At 54.3% G+C, this 24,767-nt stretch overlaps 1 protein-coding gene across 6 annotated transcripts in view; it reads right to left on the bottom strand.

Annotated features, from left to right (window-relative positions):
• Positions 1-24,767, bottom strand: part of LOC138727290 (protocadherin gamma-C5-like) — a 218,939-nt gene that overhangs the window by 12,368 nt on the left and 181,804 nt on the right. For 3 of the 6 annotated variants that reach the window (XM_069869622.1, XM_069869619.1, XM_069869620.1), the window contains exon 2: positions 10,116-10,174. In XM_069869622.1, coding sequence (XP_069725723.1) covers positions 10,116-10,174 — 59 coding nt within the window. Of the gene's footprint in view, positions 1-10,115; positions 10,175-12,270; positions 14,506-15,413; positions 18,153-18,420; positions 21,040-24,767 lie in introns of those variants that run through there. The other 3 variants (XM_069869618.1, XM_069869621.1, XM_069869623.1) reach the window with 3 other exon arrangements.

The following is a 24,767-nucleotide window of genomic DNA, read 5'->3' on the forward strand; positions in this document are numbered from 1 at the left end:
TAATCTAAAAACGACCCAAAATAACTTCTCGCTTTGGAAAAGGGCACACAGCTGATGACCAGATCTGGCTGCCTTCCCAGCTATAGGATGGAGTTGTGAATCAGAGCTGTGAGTCACTGCTTCTCGAGCGAGCAGCCTGCCCTGCCCTGCTCCTCTTGCCGGGGTGGGCAGCCCTGGGAGCCCCCACTCTGCCTTGTAGCACTGCTTCCCCTGTGCTGCTGCTGCGGGGAGGCTGGTTCCTATGGAAATGACTCCAAGGACTCACTGTTTTTAACAGAAATGCCATTGACTCAATAGTTTTTTTTCTACAGACTCATCCCTTATAGGCTAGATAATTTTTTTTCGCTGTTCAACACCATTCCACACTTCAAAGCTCAGCAAAGAGCTGGCTTTCATCTTCGGGAATGTTTCCTGGACTGGAGGGAAGGAAGGAAACCCAGGGCTGCGGCTGAGGGAGTTCGGGTTGTTTATCCTGGAGAAAAGGAGACTGAGGGGAGACCTCATTGCTCTTTACAATTGCCTGAAAGGAGGCTGTAGTGAGGTGGGGGTTCCCTTCTTCCTGGTAGGCAGGGATAGGACAAGGGGAAATGGCCTCAAGATGCACCAGGGGAGGTTTAGGTTGGATAGCAGGAGGAATATCTTCATGGAAATGGTTGTCAAGCAGTGGGAGAGGCTGCCCAGGGAGATGGTTGAATAACCATCCCTGGAGGGTTTTAAAAGAGGAGTAGATGTTGTACTTGGGGGTGTGGTCTGGTGGCAGATTTAGCAGGGCTGTATTGATGATTGGATTCGATGATCTTAAAGGTCTTTTCCAACCAAAACCGTTCTGTGATTCTATGATTCTCTGCAGCATCTTAGAGGGCTCAGGGCACAGTGCACACGGAGTATGGGATGGGGGCTGTGCCACCAGAGGCAGGTACGGCTAGTCCACAACCTGAAAACACCATCATTAAACTGGCTACGTGGAAATCAGGGAACGCCAACATTAAAGGATTGCCCTACAGCTTCGACACAGCCCGACTGCGTGCTGCCTCTCGAGGCTGCTCTATCCCCAAGGGCATCTTCCTGAGCAGCGCAAGGTGGACCTGAATGGTTTCCTCACTGGCTGCTTGGTGGCACCCCCGCCAACCACATCCCTTTTTCACTTTCCCTTCGAGCACAGAATTATTCATTTCCTTACAGGGTTGCCATGGAGCTCGTCACTATGGCAGCCAAGGGCCTTGCAAACATTTATTTGCACAACTGGCTGCTGGATTCCTGAAAAATTGCTTTCCTCTCTCTGTAGATGGAAACAGGAATCGTAGCAGCGCCACAATACACTGAAGGAGTTTATTCATGCCAGAGCAGTGCTGCCAGAACGCCAGGGGATGGATAGGACAACCCAGCACCCCATAGGATGAGACCCCGGGGCTGCAGGCAGCACTTGGCCTGGGGATTTTCCTGGGATACCCTCAGCATCCTCCCTCCTCTCTCATTCGATGCTTTCTGGCTTCTACAGCAGCAGCCCCACTCCTGCCCCACAGCCCCAGCTGCTGCCAGGCCCTCCCGCTCCAGAGAAGAGGACGTGGCTGGGGTTTGCATCTCCTCTCAGTCTCTTTCCTTTCCAATCCCATTTTCTCCCCAGCTCTGGCTGCTGCTCGCACCCTCACGTCACCTCCCCCAGCAGCCTTTCTGGGGCAGCACTCTGCTCTCCCCTTTCCACCCAGGACCAGGGGTTATCTTGAAGCCCATTTCTCCAGCTACATGCCCCGGGCACCTCCTGGTGCCCTCAGCCTGCCCTCCCTGCCTGAGCCCCCCTGCACTGCTGTTTCCACTCTCCCAGCTTCATCCAGGTCCTCCTCACCGCCCCCCCCCCCTTGCTGCCTCCCACACGCAGCTCCAGCCGGAGGCAGCAGCAGAAGTAAAATCTTAGCCTGCACATTTCCAAGCTGGCAAAGTGACAAGCAAGAGGGAACGGATCACGTCCTTGCCAGTGCTGAGCCTCTGCTGTGCTCAAGGTGTGCTGGGGACACAGCCCCACGGTCGGGGATGCAGCCTGGGGAGAGCATCCCTCTGTCCTACTGCCCACGCCAGCATCCTAACGCCCACCACCTTCCGAAAAAAATGGAACCAGCTCCAAAATTGCCACGATTTCCTGCCTTCTCCTTTCCTTAACAGAGGCTGCAGCCACCAGCCCTTCCCCCCAAATCCTCCAGCTCTGTGCATTCCCTGACACTTCTGTAATGCAATTACAGGGGCTGGAGAGGGGCTGGATGAGACCCAGCTTGAAGATCATGACTTTGCAGAGACGGGATTGAAAATATTAGTGGGGAAGATTTGCAGCCTCCCAAAGCACCAGTCAGTCGTTACATCCAGCCAGTGGAGCTGCTGGGATGCTGCTGTGTGAGGCAGAGGCAAACCAAAGGCCAAAAATTCTCTAAAAGGGGGAGTGGGGGCAGTGCACCCCTTCCCGGGGATACCTCTAGCCCTCCTGAAGGATATGCAGCTAAGACCAGTAATGATTTCCCCCGGCCCATCCTGCCGCCACCCGTGCCCCAAAGGATATTTTGAGACATTCTTTGAAAAGGTTTTGTGCTGCTTTGTTGGATCCCTGCGCCTCTGCCGCATGCCGTGGCACGTGCTCAGCTGCGCAGGAAGCAGGTGGACAGAGAAAAATTAAATTAATACACATAGCACCTGCTAAAATACCTATAATAGCATTTCTATACATAAAGCAGTGATGATGAAATTCCTGATATTCTGAGGGCTTTCAGAATGAGAAATGCGTCCCATCACTAGGATATTTCCCTTTCTCCATAAAAGACTTCCCAGCTTTTGTTCCACCTGCTAGGATCCAGATGGCTCAGACTTCAAGGGCTGTGACAAATGCAGATAAAGGGATTATTGGCCCAGGACAGAATTATAGAATCATAGAATGGTCTGGGTTGGAAGGGACCTTAAAGATCACCCAATTCCAACCCAGGGACACCTCTCATTGGATCAGGGTGCTTAAAGCCCCATCCAACCTGGCCTTGAACACTTCCAGGGACTGATCACCTCAGCCCCACAGGAAAGGAGAGCAGTTACCCAGGTACAACTCCTGTTCCCAGTGTCAAAACAGTTCATGCCTGTCTTTGCACGCCAAATGCACTCAAAGATTGCCCCATGGGGCTGCAGCCCACACTCAGAGCAAAGTCAGGCTCTGAGCAGCCTTGTAATGCCGTAAAATCTTTAAACAAGCCTTAAAGAGGTTTTTTTATTTCAACTTTTGATAGGAAACCACAGTCACAGAATTAGAGAATTGCTTAGGTTGGAAAAGATACTTAAGATTATCAACTCCAACCCTAACCCTAACACTGCCAAGTCCATCACTAAACCACGACTTTTAAACACTTCCAGGTTCTGCTGCTGGTTCAGAGGTGGGCACAGCCTGGGATGCTGTGTGGGATAACAGTGATGCTGGAGAGGGGCTCAGAGAAAGCAGGAGACTGGAGATGCAGAGGGAAATGGAGGAGTGGTGCATGATGCACAGGAGAGCAGGAAGAGCAGATATTGTGGTAGGAAACATCAGGAGGAGTGAGCCCACCAGAACCCGATGAGGTTCTGCAAGGCCAAGTGCAAGGTCCGGTACATAGGTCAGGACAATCCCTAGTTTCAATAAAGTCTGGGAGATGAATGGATTAAGAGCAGCCCTGCAGAGAAGGACTTGGGGTACTGGTGGGGGAGATACGGAATATGAGCCAGCAATGTGCACTTGCAGCCCAGAAAGCCAACCGTATCCTGGGCTATGTCACATTCAGCGTGGCCAGCAGGTCAAGAGAGGTGATTCTCCCTCTTCTGCTCCACTCTCATGAGTTCCCCCTGGAGCTCTGGAGTCTGCAGCACAAGACAGACATAGACCTGGGAGAGAGAAACAGACTGAGGGCTGGGACAGCTCTGCTAGGGAGAGAGACTGAGACAGTTGGGGTTCTTCAGCCTGGAGAAGAGAAGGCTGTGGGAGACCTTACTGAAGCATTTCAGTACTTAAAGGGGGTTTCTACTGGTGCCTGTCGTGACAAGACAAGGACCATTGTTTTTAAACTAGAAGAGGGGAGATTGAGGTGAGAAATGTTTTGCTGAGAGGATGGGGAGGCCCTGGCCCAGGTTGCCCAGAGCAGTGGTGGCTGCCCCATCCCTGGAGGTGTTCAAGGCCAGGTCGGATGGAGTTTTGAGCAACCTGATGCAGTGGGAGGTGTCTCTGCCCATGGCAGGGGGTGGAACTGGTTGGACTTTAAGGTCGTTTTGAAACCCAAACCATTCCATGAACCTGTGATTCCATGAAAAGATGCCAAAAGAGCCACAGTGGGGAATGAGGGATGGAAAGGTCACGGGCACAGGGACCTGTCTCTGTGATCTCTGTGATTTTGATAGGAATGGTTGGACTCGATGATCCGGTGGGTCTCTTCCAACCTGGTTATTCTATGATTCTATGATTCTATGATCCAGCAGCAGAACTGGAGAGGAAGGAGAGGACGGCTGCAGACAGCTCATTCTCACATACTTTCAACAAAAGAATGAACAGAAAATAAATCTGTCGGTGTTTACCCCTACGCCCCCGCTTTACAGCACTTCCTACTCTGTCCTCTATAAGATTACACAAAGTTGTAACGTAAATTCCTAGGGAGTTGCAACACCCCAGACGCCCCCGTGGCTGCTGGGTTAGCAAGTATTTTGGGGAAGGAAGGATGTGCTAAAGCTTCCATCTACGGCCAGTTGTCTTTCTCCTGTGTATCCGTTCCTATGCTGGGTAATCCCATGAATGTCTCCCCTGTCTACATCCTCTGGCCCCAGCTGCTGCTGACCTAGGACATCCCACTCCAACACCAGGTTGGATGGGGCTTTGAGCAATCTCATCCAATGGGAGGCGTCCCTGCTTATGGCAGGGAGTTTGGAATTGGATGGGCTTTGAGGTCCCTTCCAATCCAAACCATTCTATATTGTATAACACACACACGGGGTCATTTTGAGCATGTCCTGGTACACCAGGGTGCTCCTGTCATGCAGGACCTCCTGATCACCCCAAACACACACCAGAGGCCCCCAAGTTGCTGCCACCCACACGCTCTGAACCCCAGGAAAGCTCCTGAGAGTTTCAAGGACTGTTCTTGGGATGCCTTTTTCCTTCTCCCTGTCCCCCACCACACACAGGCAGGTTGCTGTTAGTCCTGCAAAGGCAACTCTTGAAGCACTTGTGTAGAAACTAAACAATGAACAAAAAAAAACCCCTTATTTCCTCCATAGCTCTTTTGCACTGAGAGAGTATCATCCTGGTGCTGCTGCAGCATCTCCACTTCAGCCCTAAACCCCTTCTGCTGTGCTCTCCCTCCTCTGTCTGCACGGGTCAGGGGACGATGGCCGGGTCAGACAGGGCAGCCGTGATGCAGACATCCCTGCTCGCTGTGTTCAGCTTGTGAGGGGGAGCCTGGCTCACAAAAGTGTTGGAAAGCATTAACACAGGGAGATCTAGGATTGCACAAAAATAAATGGGGGGGGGAGTGTGAAATGGCACTCTGTATCTTCATAGAATCATAGTGTGGTTTGGGTAGAAAGGACTTTAAAGATCATCTTCTCTGCATGCTTTGCTTCTCCTTCCCCTGGAGGGAGCAGGGATTCTCCCACTGCTCCCCATCTCCTTGTGAGACCCCCACTATGGTCTTTGGGGTGCCTCCTGCCTGGGATCTCCTTCCAGCCTGCCCACACGGCCCAAGACTGTCCTCAGTCCTCCCACGAGCTGCCCAGGACACGCTGGCTCTTCCCAGCTTGGGATGTCTCGCCTTCCCAAGCCCACCTCTGAGCAACAAAGAGCACTTCACCAGGAAAGAAATGCTGCCTTGATCCTGGCGTTTTCCTGAATAAACCATCACAGAGATCAAAACAAAGAGCTACCAGTGTCAGTCAAGCACAAGGCGTAAGCCTGGTCTCTGTTCCTTTGGCAGTCAGTAAAAAAAACAACAAGCTAGGTCCCTTGTACTAGTCCCTGCACTCTCTCCCGAGGGAAATCCCATGCTGCCAATTCCACAGGGATGCAACGTTCTGGACCGTATGTCTACTTAACTTCGGACAATTCATCGCTGTAATCTCCACTACGGCCACTGATCTGATTTGTCTGGAAACAGCATCTGCTGCTCATATCATTTGTTATTCATTTACATTTGCCCAGAGACAGCACGGGGTTGTTTGTGTTTTTTTACAGAAACCAAAATACAAACATCATTCTATGAATTAATCCATCCTCCTCTTTCTCTCAAACAAGATTAATTGATAATCCCTCTGCTCAGGTCTGACTCCCTACCACATTTGCTGAGGGGATTGGCTGAGCTTTTCCTTCCTGAGCACGTGCACCAGAGCTCTCTTGGCTTTTAGAACAAAGAGCAAATTCCCTTTGTTGTCCCATAACAGCGCTCAGAATGCAGTGAGATACAATATCGAGACACAGTCCCTGCCTTACGGAGCTTCCCTGAGTTTTGCCTGCTTCCAGGTGTCTGGACATGTGGGATTCATTTTAGTGGGCAGGACTATGCTGAGAAAAGATAGGATTTTCCCTTCTCCAATTCCCATGAAAGGAGAAAACACAAGATGTGTTTGAGCCTGCTTTCTGGCTTAGGTCAGAGCTGGACTCCCTCTGGGATCCGTTCAAACCATCTTGTCTTTATTGTTATTTAATTTGGGTCAGACAAATGCAGTTAAGGGCACATCCCTTTTTTGTCCTTCTCAGATAAGAGGTGGTCCACGTTCCCCGAGCATCAAGCAGAGCCCCACAGCTCACAGAGCTCACGGTGATAGAGAAGTTCATGAGCCAACACAGAGAGAGCAACAGCGAGCAGGGCTCAGGGCAGCTGCCCTCGCACACTCTTTAATACCTACACTACCAACCAACACCTGGGGAATACAGACATCAAAACGCTGGGAAGAGCACATGAAGAGCACAATAGGGAGCAGATCACTCTCCAGGATTTGCCTGTTTGATCACCAGAGAGATGTCAGAGCTGGGCACTGAACATATGGTAGCACTTTCCGTTTCCATCCTTCAGAATTGTAACACAGGTTTAGAACAAAAGCTTCTCTCTCGATTTAACTGAACCCAGGATAAAGGAAACAGAAAAAAAAATCAGCAAGAGCTGTTTCTTTGCAAGTGTGGATTCTGCACACAGGAAGTGGGGAGAAACAGTGGGAATTAAAATCCATAGAGTGATTTCAGTCCCAGCCTGTGCTTGGGCAAAGCCCCCCTCCAAACCCGTGAGCCAGCCCATACTATGGGAATCCCTGCCCAGCAGGCACTGGCACAAGATGCTAGTGGCTGTTTCAAGGACCACCTTGGGCACCCAGGTTATAGATCATCAGGATAACATCACGGCTCATGCACCAGAGCCAGCACGTCCCGCTAGTTCAGCTTCCCATGAACAGAGTCTGTGGCTGCCTTGCCTCTTGCTCCTCTCTCTTGCCACCCCACATGCTGCTGCTCCCACTTAGGCACTTGGAAGTGGCTGGAGTATGTAAAGATCTTCAGGCAGAGGCTGGGGTGATGGTCACTGTCCCACAACCTAAGAAAAGGTCCCTATCACTGAGTTAAGGATGTCTGGATGCATCACCTCTGTGACTTGAAGAGCTCTGGCACGATGCTGGGAAGTGGGAGCTACAGAGCTTGCTCTGATGTGGCTCATTTACTCGCTTCTTAAAACAAAGCTATTACAGCAGCTCTGGAGCACTTCTGTATTAACAGGGCTTTTTTAATTGTCATTTGAACTAGAGCGTAAATGGTTAGAAAGATTCTTCTTGATTAAAATGTTTTCAGTGATAGGGGATTCAATGGACCTCTGAGAAAACTGTTACAGCAATAGCCTTATTCTAAAGTCTGTGGCAGGTTTCTAGCAGGACTGCTTTATCTACCTTACCTCAAACCCTCACTCCATTCTGGCTTTGTCAGCTAGAAGAGCCTAGTAACAAATTTTAATTGCCGCAACAAGTTGGCTATAGCAGTCATAGCAGTCTCTTAATTTTCTGTTAAGCTAAATTACTGAGCCAGGCCCAGAGAAGGACTGCTGCAGATATTTGACTGTGAACTCCAACAGCAAAATCCAGGACTCAACACTCCCTGTGGCACCATTTAAACCTCTCCAGGAGCTGCACGAGTCACCAGGAATAGCAAAACAGAGTGGCATAAGCTCCTCTCTTTTCACAGAGATAAGGTACCTGACCTGGCCAGCCAAGGAAGCACAGCATCCAAAGTCACTCCTGATTGCTCCTCTAATCCTTACATATGCCCTAAAAGATACCGTCTTTTTACATGTAAATTATCCATAAGCCAGTCTCCTCACACACAATAACCTCTGGTCGGAGTATTCACAGAGGCTGGCAGCCTCCCAGTTTGAGACCTTTCTTACTCTGATGGTACTCGAGGAAGTTCCCCCTCTGAAGAGGATCCCTGCCCCTGCCTGAACCAGGAGGGAAGACGGGAGAGGTGAAGGGCACCTATTCCACATGTTCTTGTCAATGCTTTCTCACTGTGGAACAAGAAAAGCAAACTTTGCTGGGCCAGAGGCAAGAGAGAGCACAGTCAAGAGCAGGGGACTCCCGGGAGGCAGATGCCTGCTCTGTGCCAGGGCTGCTTGTCTTTTTGACATCACACACAAACTGGAAAAAACTGGTTTTAACAGCAAGACCAGACCTTAGAAAACATCATTCTTGACCCATTAGGTTTCATTCCTTCTTCCTTAGTCTCCCTCTGCCCAGCTGCCCAGAACCATCAGGAAGTGTGCAGAGGGCTCCTCACCTGGATGAGCCGACAAACCACCCTGTACTGATGATGGCACTTCCCAAGGAATGCAAGAAAGGTTACAAATTCCCCAACAAATGGAGCTGGATTCAGGGATCCCAACTCTGATCCAGCCCACAGGAGAAAGCACATGCAGCGGCATTTCACAATGGACCTGCTCCTGCTGAGTTAGATGTGGCTGGGGCACGTTTCTCTAGAGGGGCCTTGAGGCATCTGGGGCTCATCCACTCAACTTCTCTCTGCCACAAGGGCTTACACAGTGATTTGGCAGCAGGAGTTCAAGCCAGAGCAGGCAGCACACTTCAGCAGCACAGAGCTCAAGGCTTCATGGCAAAGTGACACTCACACAGTCCTTTCCAGTGGCCTCCGTGCAGGGGAAGGAATCAAGATTTTGAAATTAGAATCTACTTAAGCTGCAGGTTCATAGAATCATTTAGGTCAGAAGAGACCTGTAAGTTCATCCAGTCCAACCATTAGCCCAACACCACCACACATACTAAACCGTGTCCCCAGATGCAACATCTACATGTTTTTTGAACACCTCCAGGAGACTCCACCGCTGCCCTGGGCAGCCTCTGCCAGTGCTTCACCACTCTGTCAGTAAAGAAATTTTCCCTAATATCCAATCTGAAACTCCTGTGGTGCAACTTGAGGTCATTTCCTCTCATCCTATCACTTTTTACTTAGGAGAAGAAACCAGCACCCACCTTGCTCCAACATCCTTTCCGGGAGCTGCAGAGAGTGATGAGGTGTCCCCTCAACCTCCTCCTCTCTAGGCTAAAAAACCCCAGCTCCCTCAGCCACTCCTCACAGTCCCTGGGCTCCAGACCCTTCCCCAGCTCTGCTGCCCTTCTCTCAATGCACTCCAGCACCACATCATTCCTGTACTGAGGGGCCCAAAACTGAACCCAGGATTCACGGTGTGACCTCACCAGTGCCAAGCACAGGGGGACAATCCCTTCCCTATTCCTGCTGACCACACCATAATGCTCAAAATCCGCTTTAGAGAAGAACCTTTAGTCTGTGAAGGATGTTTTTAACCATCTCACAATTCCACCTGGAGTTTGCTCTGGTTCCTGACTATCCTCCTTGAGCTGCAGACACCAAAACCAGCCACAATCTTGACAACAACAGCAGTCACATCACCACCACCCAAAGCTGACACAGCAGCAACCCTATTTCTGACTCTTGAGCTGGACAATTCTCCAAATGACAGGGAACATCCGACCTCAGAGCTGCCAGTCGAGGACTTCCCAGCACTGAAAGGAGCATGCAAAGGGAACAAACCTTCACTAAAGACACATATAAAGAAAGAGGCACTTACCCACTGGTTCCAGGTCTCTGGGTCTGAGAGAAGCGCCAGTCTGTGTTAGGCTGAGCTTGCTGCAGAGAAAATAGAAGAGTTTTAATACCTCCATTCTTGCCTTTGAAAATGAAAGGGAACTGATCCTGGATTATTTCAGCCTGGAATAGCAGCGTGTTCTTTCCAAGGAAAGCAAATCAATTAGAACAAAAAGAAAGCTCCCCCCTTCCTCCTTTCTGGAGTATTTCTGAACCAGCATGAATACTAAAAAGCATGACAAACACCATTCAGCGAATAATCTTCCAAAGCAGCTCAGGAAACCAGGCTGTGAAAGAAATGAAGCATGAAATAAACTGATAAGGGTATCAATTCAGCAGGAGCAATGGTACCACAGTAATGAGATCGGGGGGGGGGGGGCGGGGAGGGAGGCAGAGTTAATTGATATAGAGGGGAGATGTTTTTAATGCCAGAAGGTAAAATGATAACAGACCTTCCTAATCTGTCCTTCTTCTGTCCTTAGAAAGGCCTGCCTGAGATCTTGATTTCACACATTGTATTTGAATAACTTTTTTTTTTTTTCCTAGATGCCTTGGAGCTTTACAATATTTTCCTGTCCATGGAGCAAAGAATAAACTTCCGCCGGCAAAAGGAAAAAAGCGTTATTTGTTTAGGAGACCAAATCAACTTCGGACACAGCAGCACACTTTGTAACTTCATTAATAATCCCCCGCATCGCTTTCTGCCCGTCTTATTTTACCACCAGACAATGGACACGTTGTAAATGAGGAAGGACGCAAAGCAGGCTTGTGTGTTCCTGTGTGAATCCTGCCTTTGTGAAGGGCACTAAAGAGCAGAACTGTTTTCTGTCTGGAAGACAGACACTTCCGATAATAATAATCATCTTAATTAACTCCAGAATGATAACACACTACCTGGAAAGGACACCACTTCTCCCAGTTACCTTAGGAATCAGCAGTTCCCAGTCTATACAGTGGAACATCAGTTTTATAGGATTATTCTGCTTGCAAATGCAATTACGAAGGAAAAGTGAAGACGGGTGCAGCTGACCTAGATTTTTATTTAGCAGATGTGATTTCACTTAATTTCTCCACAGCTTTGATGATTCTCATGGAAGAATGTATTAGAATAAATTACTCCCCTAAAATAGAGGCCCCGCTCTACCCATGCTGCATGCAAATCAAGCTGTTCAAACACTTGCCCTCCAGATTGCAGAGGCACAGTTTTGCACACGCTGACACACAATTCCATGCTAGATAAGCCCTTCTCAATCTATTTTCTGAATTCCTGTTGAAATTACCACTTTCAAATTGAGGGCAGGCATTTACGACACAAAATTACTTTACTTTTTATATCCCAAAGGTATAAATACAGCTAAATACAGTCACCTGAATCCATATTTAGACATCTGAATACAAGAGGATGAAGTTTTCAAAGCAGGCTGCTGCCTGGGTCTCTTCAAGCCCAAGGGCACTTAAGGTCACCAGGACCTTTGTGAAAAATGACACTACATTCAGTGCCAAACAGTGAATTCAAAAGGACCACGTTGGAAAATGATCGTTTACCAGGGCATAAGCAGTAATTAATAACACTTAGGAAGTAAGAAATGATATATTTCTACAAGGCACCTCTAAAACAGAGTGAAACACCGACAAACTTTGCTCTCAGATAACCTCCTCCCATGCCACGCAGAACAAAGGGGTTAAACAGGGTTGAGAAGTTAAACACCCAAAAGACATGTTCCTGACTGTGCTAAGACTCACTTTAAAAAGAAAAGATGAGGCTTTGAGCAACCTGATCCAGTGGGAGGTGTCCCTGCCTATGAGGGGAGGAGGGGGGGGGAGAACGGGACGAGATTTAAGGTCCCTTCCAAGCCAAACCATTCTGTGATTCTATTAAAAAAGCACAAACGGGGCCAAGGGAAAACCCTCCATTGTTACAAACTCACTTTGATTTCACCGTGCCGCCCAGCCCCTTCCCAACCTCTATCAAGCTGAGCCAAAGCCTTCACCTGTCACCTCCCAGGAGGAGACAGTGACACACATTGCCTGAAGTCACCTCCTTCGGTGGAAGGACAGCCAGAGAACAGTCACCTAACCTGGATACTACAGACCATTGCGCTTAGCAGACCGGATAGTAACAAACACCCATCTCTTACCCCATCACAGGGACTTGCTAAGGTGCTGGTCACCTGCTCATAGGCAGCCACAGTCTCCGCAGTGCTGGAATGGCTGAAAGGTTTTACAAAGAGGAAATCGCTCTGGTCAGACATGGGCGAGAAACAAGAGGTGTAATTCTGTGCCTGGGAGGTCAAACCCGCTCCTCCCACGTCCAGGTACTTGATGAAGCCATCTGGCTTCATCTGCCCATGGAAATGGGAGGCAGGCTTGCGGCCAGTCCCCCGGCAGCAACCTGCCAAGGTCCAGCTGGCAGCACCAGCTTTGAGACACCGGACAGCCACCACAGCAAACACCACGCAGCACAAGAAGGAAATGGACACCAGGGAGACGATGAGGTAAAATGTCACGTTGGTATCCGTGGGAGAAGATTTGGGGAGATCCAAGGACTTTGCGAAGTCCGGCACACCATTTTCCTCTGCAGAAATTACTATTACCACTGAGGCAGAGAGGGATGGCGTCCCATTGTCCCTCACTTCAACCACCAGCCTGTGGGGGTCCTCTGACCACCCTAGAGCCTGTGCAACCCTTATCTCTCCAGAGCGGCGTTCCACTTGGAAAGGCAAAGCCTCAGTGGTCTCCTGCAGGTGGTAGGACAGCCAAGCATTATGGCCACTATCGGCATCAACAGCTACAATTTTGGTGACCAGATAGCCAGGTTCTACCAAGGCTGGGATGGTTTGGTGGAAAGCAGAGCCCTTGGGGACAGATGGGTAGACAATGGCAGGGGCATTGTCATTCTCATCCAGGACAAACACATTGACCACAGCAGTGCTACTCAGTGCAGGAGACCCGGCATCCTTCACCTCCACCAACACCTGGAACACCTTATCCTGCTCGTAGTCCAGAGCTCTTGCAGTGTAGACGGTGCCATTGTCATGGTCTATTCGGAAGTACGTTGAGATGGGTATATCCTGCATCCCATTGTCCAGGATGGAGTAAGATAGCTTGGCATTGCTACCTTCATCGGGATCAAATGCTGATGCTGTAAAAACAGAAGTTCCAGGAAGGGAGTTTTCCTGAACATGAGCTGTATCAAAAGGGATAGAAAAATTCGGGGCGTTATCATTCACGTCAGCAATTTGGAGGTAAAAGGTTTTTTGCGTTGCCCTTTGTGGGGACCCTGAATCCACAGCCCTCACTGTGATGTTGTATCCACTGGCCTTCTCCCGATCAAGGGGGCCATTTGTGACCAGTGAGAAATGTTCTTTAAATGACGACACCAGTTTAAATGGAAGCTCTTTTGCTATCTGCAGACGGACCTGCCCGTTGTCACCAGAATCGCTGTCCTTCACACCGATGAGGGCAATCACAGTGCCTGGGGTTGCATCCTCCTGCACTGGGCTGGAGACTGAGGTGAGCACAATCTCTGGGCTGTTATCATTGATATCGATTAATTCCACTCGCAGGTGACAGTGTCCTTCCATGGCTGGGGATCCCTTGTCCCTGGCTCGAACAGCAATCTCATAAGCACTGGATTCTTCATAATCCAGTGGGGCTTTGGTTCTGATCTCCCCTGTCCGGGGATCTAAGGAGAAGAGTTTGGTGAATTTACCAGGTGCGTTATTGCTAATTTTGAAAGAATATTCCATGTCCCCGTTGGGACCTTCGTCCAGGTCGGTGACATTCAATTTGGTGACCAGAGTGCCCACTGGCACATTCTCCTCCAGATACACCTTGGATATGGGTGGGTCGCAAACAGGAGGGTTGTCATTTGCATCCAGGACATGGATGGTAACCTTAGCAGTGCCAGATTTCACAGGATTCCCTCCATCCAGGGCTGTCAGTGTTAGGCGATGAACAGCCACTTTCTCTCTATCCAGTGCCTTTTTAAGTACGATCTCAGGCATTTTAACACCATCTCCTCTCACGTTGATACTCAGGGCAAAATGCTCACTGGGGCTGAGCTCGTAGGTGGAGATGGAATTGGAGCCCATATCAGGGTCTTCTGCTACCTCCAAGGGCAGCCGAGTCCCAGGGTTGGCTACCTCAGTGATCTCCAAGACCACCTCCGGCTTGGGGAACTGGGGCGCGTTGTCGTTCACGTCGAGGACGTCCACCTCAACGCGGTGGAGCTGGAGGGGATGCTCCATGACGAGTTGGAGGTGCAAGGAGCATGTGGGGCTCTGCCCGCACAACGCCTCCCGGTCCAGCCTGCTATCGAGGAGCAGCACGCCGGCCGCCAAATCCACTTGGAAGTGCTGCTGCCCACCCTCACTCACCAGGCGAAGGTTGCGGGCAGCCAGGCTCCGCACATCCACCCCAAGGTCCTTGGCCAGGTCGCCCACCGAGGAGCCCGGCTTTCGGTCCTCGGGCACGGAGTAGAGGAGCTGGGAGCTGCTGGGAGCCGGCAGGCAGGAGAAGGCTGCGAGCAGCAGCGGGAGCTGCCATGGCAAACTCCTTCCCCCGAGCATCCCGTGCCGGCTGGGCGAGCGGAGCAGCGCGGAGCAGCGCGGAGCGGATCCGCGCAGCCTCCCCCGCCGCCGGCCCCGGCAGCCGCCGCCGCGCCGGAACCTCCGCGCCCCGCGGAGGGATGCGCAGGGGAAGAAGCCGCCGCCGGAGCCGGGCAGGGAAGGATGGAGAGAGCGGGGCGGGGCGGGGGGGGATGCGGGGCGGGGGGGTGGAAGGGGGGCGATCACAAACCGGCCGGCGGAGCCGCTCCTCGGCACGCACAAGCACACAAAGTCGGCGAGCGGAGGGGATGGACCGAATGACAGTTTTACGTCTTTCAACAGCCCCCTCCTCCTCCTCCTTCCCCTCCCTTTTCTCTCCCTCCCTCCCTCCTCCTCCTCCTCCTCTGTCTCCTCAGCAGCCCTCCCCAAAATACGCACGGCGCTCCCCCCGCCGCCGCCTCCCCGCCCCCGCCGGGAACGCGCCGGGGACTCCCGGCAGCGGGAACCCCTCTGGTTCTGCCCCTCCCGGCTGCTGGAAGTGGGGGACCGGCGGGCACCCACTCCCTAAAGCCGTCTGGGGGGTGGAGGGGGCGGGGAGGGTATTCCGAGCCGGTTGGGCACCGAGTCGGGTACCACGGGTACCGGTTCGGTACGGGGGTGGGTACCGAGGGTACCGAGCCCCGCAGATGCCAGGGATGCAGTCAGGCTGGGAGACACATTCCCGAGCTCACCTCGCAGCGCAGGGTGGAATCCTGTGGGTTGGCACCAGTTGGACCCCCAGAGGGCTTCACAAACATGAACTCGCTGATGTCGGAGACCGGCGAAAAGCAGGAGCGGTACCGTGGGGCAGGGGGGGCCGTGGCTGTCACCTGGACGCCCATCACCGTGTCCCCTTGCTTAGGTTCATAGTGCAAGTGCCCAAAAATGTGGCTGGGAGGGGGCTGGAGCGTGTTGACGCTCTCGACGCAGCGGCTCTTGTTGGCAGGCGCAGAGCCCCGTCGGAGGCACCGCACGCCCAGCACTGCCAGTACCACCAGTGAGATAGTGGAGAGGAGCACCAGGGTCACAATCAGATAAAGTGTAACCGTGGGTAAGCCCCCACCATCAGTGCCCCGAGCCTCAGAGCCCTGCAAGGCCTCTGGGCCCTTCTCCTCCACCAGCACCACCAGCGTGATGGCTGTGGAGAGCGGCGGGTCCCCAGCATCACGAACCACCACCAGCAATTCATGCGCAGAAGCATCCATCTCCTGCAGGGCCCGCGTGATCCGGATCTCCCCCGAGCGCAGGGCCACGCTGAAAAGCCCTGGGTCTGTGGCTTCCGCAAGGTGGTAGGAGAGCCAGGCATTGCGCCCTGAGTCCGCATCTATTGCCACCACCTTGGTGACAAGAGCAAGAGGGGCGATGGAGGGGGAGATTCGGAACTGGGTAGTGGAGTCCTCCCCGGCCTTGGGGAAATGTACCTGCGGGGCATTGTCATTCTGGTCCACTATAAAAACATGAACCAGCGTCCTGTTCCTCAGGGCTGGGGAGCCACCATCAGAGACCTCCACGTGGAACTGGAGATAGGTGGTTTGCTCATAGTCAAAGGGGAGTTTGGCAGACACCTGCCCACTTGTGGGATGTATGGAGAGGTAGTGAGTCGCATCCAGGCCAGGATCTGTCCCACCAGCTCGTAGGATGGAGTAGGAGAGGCGGGAATTCTGCTCTGAGTCAGGATCAACAGCAGAGACTGTAACCAGCACGCTGCCCGCCAGGTTGTTCTCTGCCACCAGCACTTCATAGGACTCTTGCTCAAACTGGGGCGCGTTGTCATTGACATCCATGAGGGCGATGGGCAAGACGGTGTGGCGGGAGAGAGGGGGGCTGCCCAGGTCCGAGGCAGAGATGGTGACATTGTAGTAGGCAACATGCTCCCGGTCCAAACGGGTGCTGGTTAGCAGTGAGTACTGGTGCTCATAATCCTTGCGCAGCCGGAAGGGAAGATCTGGAGACACGTGACACTGGACCTTGCCTTGCTCACCAGAGTCCCTGTCTCTGACATGTATCACAGCCACCACTGTTCCTGGGGGTGCATCCTCACTCAGGGAGCTGGAGAAGGACGTAAGAATAACCTCAGGGGCATTGTCGTTCACATCAGTGACTTCCACTACCACGCTGCAGTGCTCCTCCATCGTGGGTGATCCCATGTCCTTGGCCTCCACTTCGATCTCATACACTGTTGCCTCCTCGAAGTCCAGGTTGCCCTGGACACGAATCTCCCCAGTTTGCTCATCAATGGCAAAGATCTGGCGTAGGGCAGCTGAGTTGTGGCTGCTGAGGGAATAACGGATATCTCCATTGGGCCCTTCATCCACATCGGTGGCATTTAACTTCACCACAAGGGTGCCCAGCGGCGAGTTCTCCACCAAACGGGCTCCATACGATGGTCTGTCAAAGACAGGGTGGTTGTCATTGGCATCCAGGACCTGAATAGTGATGCGTATCTTGCTGGACTTGTGGGGAGAGCCCCCGTCTTCAGCGGTCAGAACCAGATAGTGGAAAGCTCTGAGCTCCCGGTCCAGGGCCTTCTCCAGCACCAGCTCAGGGAACTTCCCACCATCCGTGCGTGCCTTCACATTGAGGTTGAAGTTCTCATTAGCACTCAGGTGATAGGTCTGCAAGGTGTTGGTGCCCACGTCGGGGTCCTGGGCAGGCTGGATGGGAAATCGGGCGCCCAAGGACGCCAGCTCGTAGATGCGCAAGGAAACCTCATCGTTAGGGAACTCCGGAGGGTTGTCATTGATATCCAGGATCTCCACCTCGATGCGATAAAACTCCACTGGGTTCTCGATGGCAAGTTTCAGGTGGAGGAAGCAACGGGGGTTCTGCCCACAGAGCTGCTCCCGGTCTATCCGCTCGCTGACCATTATGATGCCGGTGTGCACATTGACAGAGAAGTACTGGGAATCCGAATCGGACAGTACCTGCAGGTTGGCTGCCGCCAGTTTGGCCACATCGGTGCCCAGGTCCTTCGCGATATTGCCCACGAAGGCACCCCGGGTGAGCTCCTCCGGGATGCTGTAGCGGATCTGGGCAGAGGAGCTGTGCAAGAACAAGCAGAAGGAGAAGACAGGCGGCAGTCCCAGGCACCGGGCCGCCTTCCCTGCCCTCGGCATCCTTGCCGGGTGGGCGGCCGGGGAGCGATGCCCTCCGCGCTGCGGGGCCGCGCTCAGCGCTCGCCGCTCCCATTCATTGTTTGGGGCGGACGCCGGGTACCACTGGGGCGGGGGCCGCCGCGGCTCCGCGCAGCCGCCTCGCTATTGGCTCCGAGCGCCGCGCCGCTGCTCCAATCGCCGCTCTCCTCTCCCAGGACAGCAACACCGGCGCCAATCGCAACCCGCGGGCTGTTGCCGCGCGGCGCGAACGGCCGCTTCCCCCGGCGGCGGCTCCGCGCATCCCACGCCCCCCGCATCCCCCGGCGGCGGCGGCTCCGCGCATCCCTCATCCCCCGGTGGCGGCGGCGGCTCCACACCCCCCCGCGCATCCCGCATCCCCCGATGGCGGCGGCTCCACACCCCCCCGCGCATCCCTCATCCCCCGGCGGCGGCTCCGCGCATCCCGCGCATCCCAGTGGCGGCGGCTCCGCGCATCCCTGACCGGGGCGCAACGGCGGCTCTCGGGAGAGGAGGGGGGAAAGCGCAGTCCGGCCGCCAGGCGAGTCCCGCACCGGCACTGCCTCCCCTGCCCCTACGCTCTCACCTGGCCGGGGTCCCGCAGCGTACCGGTAGCAGAGAGGAAAGCCCCCGGGTCCCTCGGAAGGGTGGCGGGGGGCGGGCATGGGCGCAGGAAGGTGAAGTCACTGCGGTCGGAGCCGGGGGAGAAGCAGGTGCTGTAGCATTGGGACTGGGTGTCCGTGGGTCGCAGAGTGACCTCCATGTACTTAAGGGTGCCATCAGAGCTGAGCTGCAGCTTGGGGCTGGAATGCTTGAAGAAATCCCGGGAAGGTGACTCGTCGATCCAGCAGCAACAGCAGGGTGAGCCGGTGACACGGCCTCTGCGACGGAGGCACCGGGCAGCCAGGAGGGTGACAGTGGCAAGGACCACGGTGCTGACAGCTGCCAGCGCGATGATCAGGTAGAAGGTCAGGTCCGGCTTCTCTTTGGCTCCAGCAAGGAAATCCCGAGGCTTGTATCTCTCCTCTAGGGCCGCCTCCTCCAGAGCCACGGTGATAGTGACAGTGGTGGAGAGCGGTGGGTCGCCGTTGTCTGTCACCTGGACAAGGAGCTGCTGCACTGACACGTCGGTGTCCTGGATGGCACGCGCCGTTCGCACCTCCCCGGTGTGCAGTGACACGTGGAACAAGGAGGGGTCAGTGGACTGAGGCAGCAGTCGGTACGAGAGCCAGGCATTGTGCCCAGCATCTGCGTCTACTGCTGTCACCTTGGTGACCAGGTAGCCTGATGGGGCAGACAACGGGACCCTCTGGGGTGCCAGGACATCACCATCACTGGCAGGGTGCAGGATGGTCGGGGGGTGGTCATTCTGGTCCAGTACAAAGATGTAGACAGTAACGTTGGCTTGGAGCGAGGGGGACCCCGAGTCCCGCACAGCTACAGAGATCGGCAGAACCTGAAGCAGCTCAAAGTCAAAGGAGCGCTGAGCATACAGGTTGCCATTATCAGGGTTGATGTGAACAAAGGAAGAGGCGGGGGCACCTTCCACTTGGCTACTCTCTATAGAGTAAACAAGCCGGGAATTATCCCCATCATCAGGGTCCGAGGCAGAGACGGTGCACAGCAGGGAGCCGGGCGGGTTGTTCTCGGGGAGGAAGGCATCATAGGAGGGCTGCAAGAAGCGTGGGGGGTTGTCATTCACATCAGATATATTGAGGAGCAGCGTGAGCGTTGTGCTGAGGGCTGGAGAACCCCCATCCTGAGCGATCAGCTCCACTCTGTACTGTGAGATGGACTCTCGGTCCAGGCTCTCCCGGGTGACCAAGGAGAAGTGGTTCTGAAGGGACCTGATGGCAAAAGGCACATCGGGGGAGATCTCCAAGCTCACATCCCCATTGGCCCCTGAGTCTCGGTCCCGTACGTTGAAGAGCCCCACAACGGTCTCCGGTGGGGTGTCTTCAGGTACTGGGTTCAGCAGGGAGGTGAGCAGCACCTCTGGAGGGTTGTCATTGGCATCCTCCACCTCCACCTGCAGTACACAGTGGCCCTCCATCTCTGGGACCCCTCCATCGTGGGCTCGCACATGGATCTCATAGAAAGGTGATTCCTCATAGTCCAGGGCTCCACTTACCCGGACCTCGCCGCTGTGGGGATCCAGGGCAAAAAGCCTCCGGACCAAGTCAGAGGTGTGAACCCCGAAGGAGTACTGTGTCTCCCCATTGGGACCCTCATCGGGGTCAGATGCATTGAGCCGAAGGAGCAGGGCCCCCACAGGTGTGTTTTCCGGGGCTCGCACCTTGTACGTGGGGCGGTCAAACGTGGGCGCGTTATCATTGACGTCCAGGACCAGGACTGTTATCTGCGCTGTGCCCGAACGGGCTGGGCTTCCCCCATCCATGGCCGTCAGGACCAGCTGCAGTTCTGGCTGCTCTTCCCGGTCCAGGGCACGCTCTAGCACCAGCTCTGGGAAGAGTTTGCCATCCTGCTGCTGCTTGACGTCCAGGGAGAAGTGGGAGTTGGGGCTCAGCCGGTAGGAACCCACAGCATTGGTGCCCACATCGGGGTCCTGGGCGCTCTCCAGGGGGAAGCGCGTGGCCACCGCGGCAGACTCGGCAACACGCAGGGTCCGGCGAGCGGTGGGGAAGCTCGGAGAGTTGTCGTTCAGGTCCAGGATCTCCACTTCCAGGCGGAAGAGCTGCAGAGGGTTCTCTGTCACCACCTGCACCGACAGCACGCAGCTGGCAGCTGCTCCACACAGACGCTCCCGGTCCAGCCGCTGGCTCACCACCAGCGTGCCAGTGTCCAGGTGCACGGCGAAGTGGCGCAGGCTCTCCTCCGAGCCCAGGCGCAGCCTGCGACCCGGCAGCTCCTCCACCTTCAAGCCCAGGTCCCGGGCCACGTTCCCCACCACGGTTCCCACCTCTGACTCCTCAACCACCGAGTAGCGGATCTGCCCGGAGACCCAGCCCCAGCCGCAGAGCGAAAACAAACTCAGTACTTGCCATTTCCAAGCGGGTCGCTGGAGGCTGACGCTCTCCATGTCCGTGCGCGTCCGGCCCGGGACGCAGCAGGCGCTGGGGCGCTGCGAAAATATCCCTGGGTCTCTCTTCTACAGCTTGGAAAACAGCTCCGGGGCTCCGGCAGGCTGCGGCTCCGGCTGTCAGCCTCCGAGCAGAGGGGGTGGGCTGGGGGAGGGGAACTGAATCACAGCCCCAGCGCGGAGGTGGAAGGGGGGGGAGGTTGAGAAGCAGATTTCCCACCCCACCCCCCCTGCTTCAGATCAGCGCCCAATTGGCCGAGAGCTCCATCCCCTCTCGGCCAGCAGCGGCTTCCCGGAGGTGCGGGAAGCAGGGGCCCAGGGAGGCATCAGCGGGGCTGCCACCCCCGGCCTCCCCTCTGCCAGCCTGAGTCACTTTCTCCGACAGCTTGCTTCCCGTTCGCAGGGAAACTGCACGTCCTGGCAGCCTGGAAGCTAGGTACAAGCCCTCCCTGTGCGCTCCCCTGTTCCACAATGCTGGCTTCACATCGTGCCCACAGACAAAGGGCAGCTGTCATGAACGCAGGCCAAGGGACTTTTCATGCCTGATGAAAAGGTGCTTGTTAGAGCCCTGAGGTGCCAGGGGCTCTTCTCCCATCTCTTTTCTCTCCCCCAGCTAATGCTTTGGCCACTGCCTACACCCCACAATCGCCTAAGTGAGGCATCACTGCCACCAGTACTCCCATCAGCCAGGAGAGCTTGTACTGAGACAGGGATGCTCATCCCTGCCGGCCCCCCCGTGGGTGTCAGAGGCAAAAGCTAGGAAGGCAGAAATAAGTGAGCTATTCAAAGCCAGAAAGCAAATGCTCCTCACGCACACCCAGCTGGAGGCCCCTTTTCCACCCTGAGACAAGGAAGGGGTCAACCTTCACTGTAACCGAGTTGCTGCCAGCCAACAAGCCCACCAGACCACCACTAGAACACAGCAATGGGTCAGGACATCAGACTGGGAAGAAGGCCCGAGCCTCCCACCTGGCAGAAGCACATATTGGAATTCTGTAGCAGATACACCTTTGTAGCTGATCTCCCAGAAGGCTAAAGTAGGGGTCTCAGCCTCCCCAGGGGGAAGCAGAGCACTCATTTCCCCTTCTCCCTGTCCCAAAGGATGGTGGCAAGCTGCAGGGTGTTAACTCGGCTCACATCCCTGTGGAAGCCTTGCACTGGAGTCCTGTCCTCAGTGCAATCAAGGCCCCTCTGACCTCCCTTGGGGGCATGCAGACCCTTGTGGGGTTGGGGTCCCAGAAATGCGGCAGGCAGGGGAGCCACCTCCTGCCAGGGACCCTGCCTGTCCCCACCACCCAGGCAAAAACAGGACCTGGGGGAATAGGTGAGAGGTTGGGGGCACTTGTGCCCACACGGTGACAGAGACACTGTTCTGAGCGAAGACAGAGACACTGGAAGTGCTATCATGGAGTGGCCTCCATCTCCTGTGCAGCCCCTCCCTGATCTCTCCAAGGCCCACTGGGCAGGACCACCCTGCTGCCAGTCAGGGAGAGACAGAGCAAGAAACCTTATGATTGGTGCAGAACACCACACAGGTCCCACCTGCTGCTTGCTTCAGAGGAAGGGAGAAAGCACCCTTAAAGAGCCAACCCAAGAAAATGTCAGACCAGCAGACTCCCCAGCGTCCAGAGACCCCTATCTGCTTGGATGCACTCATTCCCTGAGGGCTTCTGATGGTGCCACCAAGCAGGAAGCTGTTGCTCTAACCTTGACCCTGGAATGTGCCTTGTCCCCATCCCAGGCAGGTCCCTGAACAGCACAGCTGGGTGACAGACATTCCCATTGCCGACACGGGGTGCCACACCCTTGGGAATAGTTTTGGTGTCACTGCGGTGCCTCAGTAGAAGCCCCCTGTGAAGCCCAAATGGTCTGGGAGAATCTGCTCAGTGTCCCGAGGTGCCTTGGTCACCAAGGGGGTGGAGCACGGGACAGGCTTCACATGGGGGATCACACTGTTGCTTGGGTCTGCCAAAGCCCAGAATGGGGATGGTGGCAAGGCAAGAAGGGTATGGATTGTCTAGGATGGAGAAGGAGATGTCCCCGTTCCAGAGGGCCAGAGCTCACCCCCTGGAAAGATGACAACTCAGACAAACTAGGGAGCTGAGGGATGACTGGAGATCTTGCAGGTTATGATCCCTCATGGTTGGATACACCACACATAAGGGGTCAACACCATCCCCACTTGCATCAATTTTGGGTCTGGCTGCTGCCCTGCAGAGAAAAGAGCTGTGAAATCTTTGCAGGCTTGACATAGTCTGTGGCACTGGGCTGCATCTTTGACCACAAAGACTGAAAAAAGCTGGACCCAGAGCCAGCCCAGCTGATTTTTCACTGCCAGTACCATTCTAGTGTGGTACTGGAAAGCAGGGAGGAGCCAAGGCCAGGGCTCAGATTTACTGCCTGTCTGCTATCACCTCCTTCCATCCCCACCCTCAAATTATTTACTGCCCCCCCCAGGCATCTTGCCAGGACCCTTTGATGAAGGGGACATCCTTGTCCCCAGCTGCAGCACAACCCACACAAATCAGAAGAACGCTTGCTCCCACAGCTGCTACAGCCGTTCCCACCTGCCACAAACCAGAAGTGCTGAGTCTGAGCAGCGACGCAAGAGGAGGGGAAAAAAAAAAAAAAAGACACAAAATAATTCTGGGAGGTTTCTGTCTCTGCCTGTGATTTGGCCACAGCGAGCAGGCGGCACACGCAGCCCCACACCCAGGCACAGCTTCCGCTGCACCTCACTTCCTTCTGCTCCGAGGGACCGGTCACTGCTACCCACAGCCTCTGAGGAAGGGAAACATTACCAGCACCAGCCGTCTTAGAAAGCCATTAGATCCCTCCCTGCCGCTGCTGGATCCACTACGCAGCATCACTTCTGAGGATCAAAGCATTCCTGTAACTGAAAGCTCTCAAATTAAGACGCATGAGTCCCACCAGGGAAGAAGCACAGAAGCCGTCTGCCATGCACAAACACCTTCCCGGCTGCAATTTGCTCACTCAGGACATCAGACATCACCCAGACACATCAGATCAGAAATGGTGCAGAGCTTTTAACTGGGTTGCTAAGACAACTCCGGGGTGGGAGATGCCCCATTCTGCTCAGAGACACAGCCCAGTTCAGTGGAACCCTGCAAGTGGCTGGGACGCTCTGCAACCCACTGGGACACTCTGCAACCCACTCCCCCCAACCCAGAAGCAAACATCAGCAAAAAAACCCGAAATCATCAGGAGTCGAAGATGAAGAAAGACATGGACAGGAGGCACAGATCTGTGACCAGTCTATCAAATGCAAGAACCAGCATCACCCTTCAGCTTTGCACCATGGGAAGCACAAAGAGAAGCCATAGATGCCCCATGCCTGGAGATGTTCAAGGCCAGGTTGGATGGTGCTTGGAGCAACCTGATTCAGTGAGAGGTGTCCCTGCCCATGGCAGAGGGGTTGGAAATGGATGGGCTTTGAGGTCCCTTCCAACCCAAACTATTTGATGATTCTACAAAGTGAGGCCCTGATCCACCACTGGCAGCTGGTGGCTCCCAGCCCCACTTGCACCATCACCTCCCCAGCCCACACTGGGGCACGACGCAGAGACGCTGACAGTGCTCCCCTCGGCTCTCATTTTGCAAAGGGAAGGAAATATCAGCAGCAGCAAACTTGCTGCTGAGGATTTACAAGTGGTTTCAAGCTGACCTCAGCCTCCACCAGTTACTCACACAAGGCATACCCAAAACCACGTCCAAAAAACATATATTCTCTAACCTGATCAAATTTACTCTCTTGACCCTGCTCACCAAGTGCAAATACCAACAACGCTCAGGACAACTCAGCTGGCTGTGAAGAAGACCTATTCAACTATAGCTAATCACTCTTCAGAGGCACGATGCAAATGGATATGCCC

Source organism: Phaenicophaeus curvirostris, chromosome 15 (genome assembly GCF_032191515.1).
Source record: "Phaenicophaeus curvirostris isolate KB17595 chromosome 15, BPBGC_Pcur_1.0, whole genome shotgun sequence".
Classification (NCBI taxonomy): domain Eukaryota; kingdom Metazoa; phylum Chordata; class Aves; order Cuculiformes; family Cuculidae; genus Phaenicophaeus; species Phaenicophaeus curvirostris.